Genomic DNA, 14,822 nt, shown 5'->3' on the forward strand with positions numbered 1-14,822 from the left:
AATTTAGCAGCTGTACTTATGCAGGCAGATAAGAGTCTGTAAAACAAATAATGCCAGATTTAAAGTTGTACCAGTATATTCAATGAATATATGATTTGTTTTTATAGATAAAATTTTTTTAAATATTCATCGACTATTTTATAAAAATGCTGACCATTATTACTATTATAAACTTTGCCAGTACTAACCCTCTTACCCACATTCACTTTTTTTTTTTTAAGATTTTATTTATTTATTTGAGAGAGCAAGCAAGTGAGCACGAGAAGGGGAAAGGGCAAAGGGAGAGGGAGAAGCAGGCTCCCTGCTGAACAAGGAGCCCAATGTGGGGCTCAGTTCCAGGACCCCAAGATCATGACCTGGGCCAAAGGCAGATGCTTAACCAGCTGAGCCACTCAGGTCTCCTCACTTACTTTTTTAAGAATCTTAATTCTAAGTAGTTAAAATTGGTGGTTGGGTTATTATTGGGTTTTTTTTTGTTTGTTTTCTGTTTTTTGGTTTTTGTTTTTAATTAGTTTAATGGCTAAGGAACACAGCTGTTATTTGGCAACTTTTCACTCTGGCTGGGATATGGACATTGGGGCAGGAATGCATTTTGGTGAGCACTATGTATTGTGTACAACTGATGAATCACAGAACTGTACCCCTGAAACAAATAATTTATTATATGTTAATAATTTTAAAAAATTTAGAAGCATAGCTGAGAATCAGGAAGCAAAATAATAATAAAGAAATAGATGAAAGAGTAGACCAATCTTTCAGTTGGCAAATAACTGAACTGTGCTCTAATCTGACCATAACCAGAAAACTTAATTCCTACATTTTATCCAAAATGATGACTTTTGTCCTGATGCCTTTTTAATTTCTTGAACATATTCTGTCTTTGACTTAAAAGGGCAGTCTAATTTATAGGTCTAAGACAAATACCAACCAAGAACATTTTTTTACCTCTCAGTCATAATTATCAAACACTAGCCATTAAGGAATTTTTGGCAATATAGGGATTGTGTCCAGTACGTATTCATTTATTTGTGAACTATTCATTGAGTTCATTTGCTCGTCGCGATGAACAGGGTAAACATTTTCTTCCCTTGTGTCAATTTATCTCATGGATTTATTAGGTCCCCCATTAATGGGTCTGTGATCAAAGGAGCGAGACTGATACAAAGCAAAGGTCAAGCAAAGCTTTATTTCATGCCAAGCATCGAGAATCAAACCGAATGGTCGGGTCCACCTCTTACAGAGAGGGCGACCCCTCCCAGCCTCACAGACTAACTTTTATAGAGCAAAGGCCATGTGGTTGAGCCTGGCCACACACAGGTGGCCAATGAGATTGCAACACACAGAGAAAACTGCACAGTCATGCTAGGTCACAAACAGGTGGCCAATTGAATTTCAATTTACCCTAGTAGATATTTGAACTAGCCTATCAACTTGATCAGAATTGGCGCCCAAAAGGCGGGGCCTACTCTCCTTGGTAGCTTGGGAGACAGTATGTGCGCCCCACTGATTGGATGTCTCCACCTGGCCTGACCCACCCTTGTATTTGGGCTTTGTTACCTGGGACTAGTTTCCGGACTTGCTAAGTTCCTCTGTGAGGGGCAGGGTCAATCTAAGTTTACTGCATAAACAACAGAATGGCTCTCTCTGACTAAGTAGGCCCTTACAGATGGATACAAGCAAGTGTATTGATCATTATAATGCAGAGGTGGTAGCTAAAACTAGCTCATTTTAACAGGTCCTACAGAGCAACTCAAAAAAATTTTTTTTGGCTTTTTTTTTCTTTCCATTCCTTTCTTACTCATATCAGCAAAAGAGCTAAAATTCTAAAAATAGTTCTTCCAAATTTGATCTGTTCTTCTTAGACTCTGCTCATTCTCCCCCAACAACTGATTTTACCTATGTTTTAATGAAAGATTTAGACCAGTCTGAAAGTGCTATTACTTTTTAATCTTTCTGAAGTGTCTTTTTTTTTTTAAATCCATCCTCTCCTTTGGGATTACGTTGACATTACTCTTTTCCACAACTTTCACTTAAGTTATTGATCCCAACTCTTTATTATATTCTTTGCAATTTTGCTGAATATAGTATCTTTTTCACACATAGAATTCATGCCTTGAATATTCAGTTCCTCAGTTCTAATATCTTTCTTGTAGACATGCTCAGGTTTCTAGTTAATGAAAACTAAACATTTCGTTATCCCTTGAGTCTCTTTCCTTCATCATCAAACTTCTTTAAAAAATTGCCTATCTTTTTCTCTTCTCATCACCCACCCAGTCTATAATCCTTATAATCAGATTTTTATCTCCAACATTCTACTAAAACAACTCTTAAAAATTCCATTTTTAACACCAGTTATAGATTGTGTGCAATATTCAGCTCTGTTGGCTAAGCATTTCTTCTTAAAGCTTTTATCTTTTCCTGCCTTCAGAGACATTCCATCCTGGTTCTTTGTGTTTCTTAAAGAATCTTTTCTAACTCTTCTTCTCCCCTTTTAATATACAGATACCTCCCAGGTTCCTCTCCCCTGTTGACTTCATGTCTCTCGTTATTGTCTTCCTCTATTCACCCGTAGTTTCCATTAACTTGTTGAAGAAAGCTCCTAAAACTAAAACTCTATTTCCAGCCTAATGGCTATGATTCGTGGTCATGAAAGTAGACCGGCAGAATCCTTAAGGGTTAGGAGACCTTTCTCTGAGCTTTGATTTCTGCATTTGTAATTAGGTGACGTAACCTGCTCTGCCTGTTTCATAGCAGCGACTGACCCAGTTGATCTTTTCCCCTTCCGTAGAATAGCTTCGCTTGGCTTCCAGTAGATCACACTCTCATGGATGTTCTCCTGCCTCACTGACTGTTCCTTTTTAGTCTCCTTGTTCTGTTTCATCTTCTCAGCCTCTTAATCTTCAACCTTCTTGGGGGTTCATTTCTGGATCTCTTCTCTCCCCTGTCTGTACTTGGTGTCTTATATACATTTATGGCTTTAAATACTGTAAGGTTTTGCGGGCGAGGTAAACACAACACCAGGCAAGGTAGGCACAGGGCAAGATTTATTAAAGGCACTCTCTAGTGAAGTTTCAGGGCTCAGGAGAAGGGGAATCAGGAAAGTTGCACCGGGAGGAGGTGGGCACCCTCGGGCGAGGTTCCTCGACTCCGGAAAGGGGAGTGGGGGATGTCGCACTGGGAGGGAGTTGGCAGGAGTCTTTTATCTGGCCAAGGTAGGGCATGGGCTCACATCCATATTTGGTGATCGGAAGGTATGGGGTGAGGGCTCCTGATAGTCCTGCTTCCTGCATAGGTATCGGGTTACCTATGGAGACGTGACCTGGGCGTACACCCTTTTGGCGGGACAGTCTAGGGTTAAGGAAGGGGGGGAGGGGACTGGAAGATGGCGGCCCCAGCGGGCATTTCTGTTGTTCCTCCTGCATTCCCGGAACCGCCAGCCCAACAAATACCATCTATATACTGAAACTCCCAAACTTCTATCTCTAGCCTAGACTCCAGACTCATGTTCAGTCGCCTACTCAATTTTTCCTTAGATGTCTAAAAAAACATCTCAAACTCAGATTGTCTAAAACTGAACTTATGTTCTCTGTCTCCAGATCTGCTTTATATATATTGGTCTATTTATCTCAGATAAAGGCAGTTGCATCTTCCCAGTCTCTTTATCTCAAATTCTACGTTTTTTCCTTCAGGAAATCTTGTTGGTTCTATGCCATATATATATATGTATATATGTATATATAAATACATATATATACACACGCACGCACACGCACACCCCAAACCCATATATACCAACTAACCAGTCTTCTTTATTCTGCCTTTGCCCTCTGTTCTCAATAAAGCAGCCAAAATGATCCTTTTTAAACAAGGCAGATCATATTCCTTTGCTCAGAATCCTCCAGTGGCCCTTTATTTCACTCATAATAAAAGGCAAAGTTCCGGTAACCCCTGGCCTGTTAAGTTCCTATAAAGTTTTTATGATCTGGCCATAGTTTCAATTATTCTTCCCCTTCTTCACCACACTCAAACCACTGGCCTCTGCTGTTCCTCAAACTTGCCTGGCATTGTTTTATCATTGGGCTTTTGCATGAGGTATTTTCTCTACCTAATACATAATATACTCTTCCCCTACCTAGCCACTTGACTTGCTTCCTTACTGCCTTCCTGTCTTTGCTTAAAATACCAAATTATCGGGGCACCTCGGTGGCTCAGTGGGTTAAGCCTCTGCCTTTAGCTCAGGTCGTGATCCCAGGGTCCTGGGATTGAGCCCCACATCAGGCTCTCTGCTCAGCAGGGAGCCTGCTTCTCCCTCTCTCTCTGCCTGCCTCTCTGCCTACTTGTGATCTCTGTCAAATAAATAAATAAAATCTTTTTTTAAAAAAATACCACATTATCATTGAAGCCTACGCTGACTACCCTAATTGGTGCTGTTAAACCTTCCTCTCCTGTCTCTTCCAATACCCCTTACCTTGATTTCCTTTTTTTGTTCTCTTTATTACTTCACATTTTTTACTTAGTTTATCATTTATTTTTGATTATATGTCTCCTACTAGAATGTAGGTTTTGTCTTCTTCGATCACTAGTTTCTGAGTTTATCCTGCTTAGAGTTTGTTGAGTTTCTAGTCTTTTATCAAAATTTGGGAGGTTTTGGCCATTATTTCTTCAATGTTCTTTCTACCGCTCTCTCCCTCTCATTTCCTCTAGGACTCCCATCTATGCAACGTTAGTATGCTTGATGGTGTCCCACTGGTTTTTAAGCCTCTGTTCATTTTGTAAAATTCTTGTCTCTTTCTGCTCCTCAGGTTAGATAATCTCAGTTCACCTAACATAATTCTCAATTTAATTTAATATTGTCACTTTACCTAACTTGATTCTTCTGCCTGCCCAGTTCTGTTGTTGAACCCTCTCTAGTGAATTTTTCATTTCACTTTTACTTTTTAGTTCCAGAATTTGATTTTGTGTATCTAAAAATAATTTCTATTAATTGGTTTTTCTTGAATTGATGAGGAATTGTTCTCCTGTTTTATTTAGTTATTTGCCTTTCTTTTTTTTTTTTTTCCTCTTTGAATGTATTTAAGATGGCTTAAGTCCAATACTTGGGCTTACTCGGGGACTCATTCTATTAATTTCTTTTTTTTTCTTGTGAGTAGGCTTTATGTATTTCCTTATTTTTTTTCATGACTCTTAATTTTTTTGTTGAAAACTGGATGTTTTGAATATTACAGTGTGGCAACAAAGGAAATCAGATTCCGACCCCCCGCCCCTTCCAGGGGTTTATTATTGCTGCTTCTTGTGGATTGTTTGGTGACTTTTTTAAAAGTAGTTTTATATGGGCACCTGGGTGGCTCAGTGGGTTAAGACTCTGCCTCCAGCTCTGTGTTACGTTAGTCTGGCGGTCAGCTAGTGGGTTTTTTTGACAGTTTCCTTAAATGCCTGGAGCCAAGAAAAGGAAAAAAAAGAAAGGGAAAAGGAAAAAGGTTCTCCCAGTCCTTGCATATTGGCTGTGTAGGGACACTCCTTTAATTTAGCCTAATTACTGTGCCTTAGCCTTTGCTTCCTGCTTGTGCAGGTCCGGGAGTGAAAGTTTCGAGTCTTCTCAGGCCTTTCCTGAGCGTGTGTCTAACCCTGAGTACGCATGTGGTATTTGCCATTCCCTCGGTGTATGTGGCAGCTTTTAAAGCCCTTATTAACCCCACATATCTCCTCTCCCAGCCTCTTTCTTCCCAAGCTTCTCCGTCTGTTTATTGCCTAGGTTAACCGTTAATCCTTGCCCCAGGCTCCCATGGCCAGTACTTTTGCCTTTACATGTTTTCAACAAATGTCACCTGGCAAGCTGCTCCAGGCCTGCGAGTTCTCTTAAGTTTGGTGAAATAAAGGCAGGCTATTGCACTGGTGCTTCAAGGAGGCACCAGGTAGGTTGAAACACAATTTGTTCTCAATTCTCTGAGAATAAAGTCTGTCTTGCTCGCTCTCATTAACAGCTGTGCTAGGACACAGGCTGCCCTCTCCACTGACACCACCAGTCTCAGAGTAGGGTGGTAGATGAGCAGTTCCCAATATCACAGCACTCTCTTCCAACAGTGCTTCATTAAGCTGACCCATGGTTGTTGTAAGTTTTTCATTAGATTTTTTTCAGAGTTCATTCTGACGGTTTTTGCCAGGTTGATATTGCCAAAGAGAGCTGCTCATGACTGTATCCACTTTTGTCAAGGACCAAAGAATAAGATATTTTTTTAAAATATCGGTGAAATTCTATAGTACAACTTGATATCATGAAATGTCTTTAATTAAAAGAATTCTTATATCTAGAATTACAGTTGATCATAAAAGACCCAAATATTTGATTTATATTTGCTCAGCTCTGGAAGTCTTCAGTAATCACTGTAATCAGCTATTAGAAGTAGACCTTTATTATTAGGACAGTTATTTAAATACCAGAAATGAATTAAACTTTCTGAGAATTGAAGTATATTTATGTTATTTTTATAAAATCAAGGAAATATTAATACTTTAATAATCTACAAGTGTATAATCTCTCACTCACACTGTAAGACTTTCCCTGGTTTGCTCATTTTAAGGTGTAGTGGGAATGTGCTAATAATATTACAACTTTTTGAATATTATAGATTTCTGTAGGTCCAGGAATGCAATTTGATATTTTTAAGGGCCATGTTTCTTATTATGGTGAAGTAGAATTCTTTGTATAAATCTTATAAATTTACTTTCTTCTCATCTTTTGAGGTATTTTTGCCCTATTTTGGTAGCACCTGAAAGAAACAGTCTGTTTGGAAATAAAGCAAAAGCTTATCTAGAACTGCAGCTATTTTTAATTATCTGAAGTCTAGTAAAATGATTTAAAAATATATATATTAAAGGTAGGACTAAATTTGTATGATTTAGGGCAGGATCTATGAAATTTCATTTTGTTTTCTTTATGATACTTCACATGTAGTAGATATATCTAAACTGATAAAGTGAAAATCCACGAATAGCAGCAGCTTGAAATATAGAACTTCGTGGGATAAAAGTGTGCTGGGTAAACAAAACTGCTTTCTTCTTTCTCAGTTATTTTCCTGATAATAAATATTTGATGCATTTCTTTTATATTATAATGAAAATAAAACTCAAAAAATATATCTCTGCCCGTTTTGGGGTTTTTTTTTTTTTTTTTTTTTTTTTTAAGATTTTATTTATCAGTTTGACAGAGAGGGAACACACAAGCAGGAGGGAGCTGCAGAGAGAGAGGGAGAAGCAGCCTGATTGGGGCAGGTGTAGGCTCCATTCTACTAGGACCCTGGGAACATGACCTGAACCAAAGACAGATGCTTTACCACCGAGCCACCCACGCACCCTCTCCCCATTTTTTTTAACCTAATGATACTCACCTTTTTATTTTTATAAACTAGCCAAAATACAAGGAACAAAAAAAGTTGTTAGAGTTCCCACCACGTGTAGCTCCAGTGTTAAAAAGAAATGCAGCTAGCACATTTATAATTGTGTGAGTAAATATACTTTTAAATTTAGCATAGCAAAACATAAATATGTGAAAAAGCTGTCAGACATAACACATTTTATGCTAATAAAGTGGTTTCCAAACTATTGAATTCCTTGTTCTCTGAATCCCCCTACTTAGTAAAACAAGACCCATTATTTTCCTGTGACTTGATTATTTCTAGACATTTGTTTTTCTAAATATGTTCATGGAGAGGCACATGGGTGACTCAGTAGGTTGAGTATTGAAGTCTTGGTTTTGGCTCCACTTATGCTCTGGGTGGTAGGGGGTTGAGCTCCATATTATTTCCCTGCACAGTGGGGAGCCTGCTTTTCCCTCTCCCTGCCCTTCCCTTGCTCACCCCTGCCCCTCCCAGTCAATCAAATCTGTTTTTAAAATAAATAAATATGTTCATGGAGACAAAGAGATAAGTTGTTTTTGTTTTTAAGATTTTATTTATTTATTTATTTGACAGGCAGAGATCACAAGTAGGCAGAGAGGCAGGCAGAGAGAGAGGAGGAAGCAGGCTCCCTGCTGAGCAGAGAGCCCGATGTGGGGCTCGATCCCAGGACCCTGGGATCATGACCTGAGCTGAAGGCAGAGGCTTAACCCACTGAGCCACCCAGGCACCCCAAGAGATAAGTTTTTATTGCTGGTCAGGGATTAGTCATTTAAATACTTTGTTATAAATGCTAATCTGAAGAAATTATATCAAATGACTGGAATTATTTTGTGATGTTATCTAAGAGATAAATGCTTGTGTAGAAAAGCTAAGATTTGGGGCACCTGGGTGGCTCAGTCGGTTGAGTGTCTGCCTTCGGCCCAGGTCATGATCTCAGGGTCCTGAAATTGAGCCCTGCATCGAATCAGGCTCTGCGCAGTGGGGAGCCTGTTTCCTCCTCTTTCTCCCCCTGCCTCTCTGCCTACTTGTGATCTCTGTGTGTCAAATAAATAAAATCTTGAAGGAAGAAAGGAAAGAAAGAAGGAAAAGCAAGCTAAGATTCCAGTAGTGTTAGAATTATCTAAAATAAGTGAAAGAAAACCCTATGGACTGTTATTAAAGATTTGATGTATTTTCTTTTAATCTCTTTTTGTTTCCACCTTGCGGTTCATTTGTTGAAGAAACCAGGTTATTATGACTCAAGTTTGCACAGTAGGGATTTTGCTAATTGCATCCTGCATCCCTATGTGTAATTTAATGTGCTTTTTGGTCTTCTGTATTTCCTGTAAATTAATAGTTAGATCTCGAGGCTTGGTCACACTGAGGTTCAGTTTCTCTCTCTCTCTCTCTCTCTCTCTCTTTCTCTCTCCTTTTTAGAGGGGCAGGGCTGGCAGTGCACATTAGGGCAACTTGTTCCTATTTTTGTGATGTTAGCAGTCATTGATAATTATCCTGAGGTCCATTAATTCATTCCAAGCCTCAAAGTGGTGGTGATAATTGTTTTGCCATTTATTCATTTATTAACTGTGACTTTATTTTTTTTTTAAAGATTTATTTATTTATTTATTTGACAGAGAGAGAGAGAGGGAGAGATCACAAGTAGGCAGAGAGGCAGGCAGAGAGAGAGAGGAAGGGAAGCAGGCTCCCTGCTGAGCAGAGAGCCCGATGTGGACTCGATCCCAGGACCCTGAGATCATGACCTGAGCCGAAAGCAGCGGCTTAACCCACTGAGCCACCCAGGCGCCCCTTAACTGTGACTTTAAAATTTTTATATTTATGCATACATTTTGTGTGTGTTACATGTTTAGACAAGGATTAATGTGCCAAAGTTTTGCTTCCAGCGAATATTTACATTCCAGTCATTGCTTAGAAGGATTCTTTTGTCCTTTTAGAGCTACTTGCTAAAAATTAAAGTAAACATAGATACTCTGGTTTTACTGTACTCTTGAAGGGACTGAATGTCTAAGCTAATTAAAAAATGTATCGTTTCTTGTCTTAACACTTTATTGAAGAATGTGTCAGCATTGGAACTGTTATCGACTGAGAAACTTAACAAGAATTTTTTTTTTCTATGTTCTTTGAGTTTATAGCCCTTAAAACCTATTTTAGTCTTTATGGTAATCAACTGGGTAAAGCTCTATATTAAGCTCCCAGTATTTATGTTCACTGGCAAATTTTTCTCTGAACCTCATGAAACTGTTAATATCCTGTTCTAAGTACAATACTTTTTTAAACAAGTGAGCATCATAAGATAAATGAAGTTTTAAGATACATTTAAAATAAGCTCTTCAGGGGTGCCTGGGTGGCTCAGTGGTTTAAGCCTCTGCCTTCGGCTCAGGTCATGATCTCAGGGTCCTGGGATCAAGCCCTGCATCAGGCTCTCTGCTCAGCAGGGAGCCTGCTTCCCCCTCTCTCTCTGCCTGCCTCTCTGCCTACTTGTGATCTCTCTCTATCAAATAAATAAATAAAAATCTTTTTAAAAAAATAATTAAAAATAAATAAATAAATAGGCTCTTCAGTGTGAGTCAGTTTTCCCTGGAATTTCCTGCCCTTGCTATAGCTGTGGGACCAGTGGGTAAGTGTTCTGTCTGCCATTAGCTCCTTAAAAAGTTGGTGAGGAGATCTAGAGGTCAGGACTCTGAATATAACCAGCTTTCTAGGTTTAATATCCAATTCACTTTATATTATTTTCCATGAATGTTTGGGCTTGAGTTACCTTCCCTTTTTTACAAATAAGAACCCAAACTACAACTTGGATAGCCACATTCCTGGTTCTGATCCAGAGACAGTTTCTGATAATGCATTTAGAGTTCAGTGATTGTGGTATAGTATTCTACTCTACCATACCACCACCTTTCCTAGCATGAGTAAGGTGGGACAGACACCATTTCATGGGTGATGCAGTTAAGGCTTAGAGAGATTTAGTGATTGCCACTCTAGTATTAAATGGCACTGGAATTGGAATTCAAGTCTTTCTGATTCCAAGCCCATGTCATTCTCACTACCATAACAAAAGGAGGGCAAAAGGAAAAGAAGGCAGAGATTATTTAAGGAGTTTATTTTATAAGAGATATAAGAGGTTTATTTTATAAGAGTTTATATATTTTATAAGAAATTATTTAAGGAGTCACTGTGATTTTAAAAATCATAGAATTGGAGAGTTCTAGGTGGCTCAGTTGATTAAGCATCTGCCTTCGGCTCAGGTCATGATCCCAGCATTGGGCTCCTCACTTGGTGGGGAGTCTGCTTCTCCCTCCACCTGCTACTTCCCCTGCTTGTGTTCTCTGTCTCTCTTTCCCTCTAACAAATAAATAAATAAAATATTTTTTTTTTAAAGCCATTGAATTATAAACTAGGAAAGACATTATGGAACTTCTTGTCCTTTTTTTGTACATAGAAAGGGATCCCAGAGTGAATGGTTTATTAAACTTTATCTGAATTATCCCAGCTATTTAGAGACAAAACAGGAACTGGAACATGGGTTTTTTACTTCATGGCTTTCTCTTATATAATGTTATTTATGTCAGTGTGCATTAACTGAAGGTATATATATATATAATTACCATATTTTCAGTTATTTACTCATTTTGTTTTCTGTTTATTCCAGCAAAAGAAAAGTTATCTCTAATTACAAAAAAAAAAAAGTGACTTACCTAATGTCATGACATACTAAGAAATTAACAAAACTAGAACTAGAACCCAAATCCTCTGTTTCTTAATACTTTGCATCTTTTATAATACCAAGCTTTTTTTCCCATATTGTTGCTGTTAGTATTACAAATTACAAATTATTCCTACTAGGAAGCTTAGTCAAACTGAGAAAATTTTCAAAAAAGAATGATGCACCTTGTTATAAGGAGGAAATCCAGCCTTATAGCAAAATTTCATGTTTTCATAAATTTGGCTCTACTCCATTTGAAATTTGAATTTACCACTTACTAGAGTTTCAGTCTGGAGGACAGTTCCAGCAGAGCTATGGATTTGAATTGGTCTGTAGGTAGTAACTGCTTTCATTCACAAGAAAATAGTGTTTTTTAAAAAAACTTTATTAAATGTAGTTATATGGGTAGCCTTTTTCTTTCAGTTTTTACTGAAGTGTACTATATATCCAAAAACATGCACGTAATTAACCTACAGTTTGGTGAATTTTCACAGTCTAACACACACTGTAACCAGCATCCAGGTTGAGATCATTATCAGCTACCCAGATACTCCCCTTACATTCTCTCTCTTTTTTTTTTTTCCCTAAGGTTTTATTTATTTATTTGACAGAGAAGGAGGAACACAAGCAGAGGGGAACAGGAGAGGGAGAAGCAGGCTTCCCATCAAGCAGGGAGCCCGATGTGGGCCTCGATCCCAGGACCCTGGGATCATGACCTGAGCTGAAGGCAGGTGCTTAACAACTGAGCCACCCAGGTGCCCCTTACTTCTCTTCTAGTTACTACCCTCATCCTGCTGCCCTGAAGAGTAACCACTATAAAGTTGAGGTCAGGTATTTCATTAGTTAGGGTTTTCCTGGGTTTTTTTGTCTTTGCTGAGCTATGAAGAGGTTGAGAAAAAAACAATTTCTGGGGCACCTGGGTGGCTCAGTTGTTTGAGTGTCTGACTCTTGATTTCGGCTTGGGTAATGGTTTCAGGGTCATGGCATCAAGCTCCATGTCAGGCTCTGCACTCAGCATGGAGTCTACTTGTCCCACTCCCTCTGCTTCTTCCCACACTCAACACACACGCTCTGTTGCTCTCTCTCAAATAAATAAATAAATAAAACTTAAAAAAATAATTCTGTCCTTATCAACACAACAATAGTTGCTAAAGAAAAAAAGCAGAATTTTTTCATTATCAAGGCATATTTACCAATTTGATATTCAATCAGAGTTACACTGGGTGATTCAGATCTTTTGTGCAGCTTTGGAAACATCCCTGAGTCTGTATAACAGCTTTTGTCTTCTGATACAAAACACAAAGTAAGATCCATGTAGATAGAGCATTATGTGCCCTCCACACCCTCATGGTTATTACCCATTATGGAGGAGGCACAAAGGAGTGACTGTAATGCTTGGTCTAATGCAGTTATGGTTGAGGAATCACTGCTATATTCTGCTTTCTTTCTCTGTATTCTCAGGATACAGAAGATAGATTTTTAATATCAATAATTAGAATTCCATGGGTGGTTTTTTATTCTCCCAACTTCTATGTGAAATATAACTGTTGTTCCCCATACGGTTAAAAAAAAAAAAAAAAAAAAAAAACGGTTTAAATTCTTCCATCTTTATTTAAAATATTTTACCTCTAACACTGTCTTCATTTCCTCTGTTTCTTATCAGGACCCCTGAACAGTGCCCCAGTGTTGTTTCATTGTTGTCAGAGAGTTACAATCCTCACGTGCGTTATGGAGCTGCTATGGCCCTGGGCATCTGCTGTGCTGGCACAGGAAACAAGGTAAAGCCCAAAGCCAGTTGGGTCAGTTCTTTCCTGGCACCAGACTGTTTTCCCTTGCAGAAAAGTTTGTATAGCCACCATAAAAATGCAAGTGTGGTGTGATCTATAAGAGTTAACTTGTCTCACTAAGCTTCCCAGAACTACCTTCCTCACATGCTGGGTTCCTCTAAGCCAGTTAAGAACAAACCACCACGTTGCGTGGGTGACTGTAATGGAAACAATGCTGTTGAATTTCTTCTTGAAACCATTGATTTCCTTTAAAAAAAGAAGAAGATAGAATACTTTTTTCTTTGAAGAATTACTCTGGTCACTTTACATGGTAATTTACATGTTTAATTGGCATGATAAATATTGTGGAAATCAACCTTCTTGAATGAGACCATCCAAATCAGCTAACCTTCTTTTTTTGTTTTTGTTTTAAGAAAATCATTTAACTATTTGCCTGATTATTCTCGCAAACGTAATAGCTAACCTGATACTTGTTAAAAACTCAAAAGTGACAGAATCGAGCGGGTTAGGCAAGCAAATGACTGGGAAATACAATTCATCATGGGATTGATAAAGAAATGCACTCTTGCTTAAACAAGTATTTTTCATTCACAGCAATGACATAATCACCTCATTTTTGCCTTTCATAGCACAAACCCGTATACCTTAACCACTCCCCAGAGCATGATCTTTTCTTTTAATGGAGTATGTGCATGCATGGGGATGTATGTGTGTGTGTGTGTGTGTGTGTGTCTGTGTGTGTGTGTCTGTGTGAGAGAGAGAGAGAGAATACAAGCATAATGAGAACGAGAACATAAAGAACACAAGTATAGCTAGATTATGCTCCCAGTGTCTTTACATCAGAGAAGTCATTGTTTTTAATTCTCTCTTGTCCACAATAAAATAAAATAAAATAAAACATAGTTACTTATTGATTGAGTCCAGGAATTAAATTTTAATTTGCTCAACTTTTTCTCTAATAAAGAGTATTAGTATTGGATACAAATATCTTTTTCTAATCACATAAAACCTTACTAAAGCTAGGAATTAAAATGTCATTTTCACTATATGTGATAAAAATTGCATAAAAATTTGTAGAGAAACATCCCCTTCTGGTATTCTCATTCATCTCCTTACCCTGCTTTGTTTTTTCTTCATAGGACTTATCACCACCTGATATTTTTATTACACGTATTTATTTATTGTCTGTCTCTGCCCTGAAATGTGAGGTCCCTAAGAACCGAATATTCACTGCTACAACCTAAAGTCAGACCTGACACATAGTAGGCATTCAGTAAATATTTTTCAAATCAGTGTTGGGAGGGAAGATCCTTTAAGGATATGATGGTGAATGAGTTGAACATAGTTTCTGTCCTCACAGAGATTTGTTTTTAAAGTGTTTTTTTTGAGGCGGGATTTCTTACCTGAGAATGTATCTTCAGTTTTATTAGAAATATCATTGGGTTTATAAAATACAGTTTATAGAAATTGGCCTTCATTTTTTTCTGGAACACATCTGCTCTGTAAACAAAGGAAAATTATGTTGGATGTTTTATAAAGTATTTCCCATTCAGATCTTCAGTAGACATTTATATTAAGCCTCTTAAGTTAAATGTATATTAGATTTTTTTTTTCTTTCCAGATTATTGTGAACTTAATATGATGTCTAGGAGCAAATGTTCTTTGAGACACAGAACCTGAGAAGTTAATTCAATGAAAAATTTTTATTACTCATATTAAACAGGTCTGCTTTATTTCTAGATAGTTTGTGTGATCTATATAACAATTACCTATCTGACCTATATAACCTATCTAACAATACCTGACCTATCTGACCTATCTAACAATACCTATTTGACCAAGGTTTGGTGTCTTATTTTTATTTATTAAAAACTCAAAAGTTTTTTTATGTTCTAAAATGTATCTTTGAGGTTGTATCACATACCTCAAAGACCAAGTTAG

General features: G+C 37.8%; 1 protein-coding gene across 1 annotated transcript in view; it reads left to right on the top strand.

Moving 5' to 3' along the window:
- The window catches only part of PSMD1 (proteasome 26S subunit, non-ATPase 1), a 91,576-nt gene that overhangs the window by 53,366 nt on the left and 23,388 nt on the right, over nucleotides 1-14,822 (top strand). Inside the window, exon 17 of the mRNA XM_032355142.1 lies at nucleotides 12,758-12,872. Within this exon, the coding sequence (XP_032211033.1) occupies nucleotides 12,758-12,872 (115 nt within the window). The remainder of the gene's footprint in view (nucleotides 1-12,757; nucleotides 12,873-14,822) is intronic.

The sequence above is a fragment of the Mustela erminea genome, chromosome 8 (genome assembly GCF_009829155.1).
Source record: "Mustela erminea isolate mMusErm1 chromosome 8, mMusErm1.Pri, whole genome shotgun sequence".
Taxonomy (NCBI): Eukaryota; Metazoa; Chordata; class Mammalia; order Carnivora; family Mustelidae; genus Mustela; species Mustela erminea.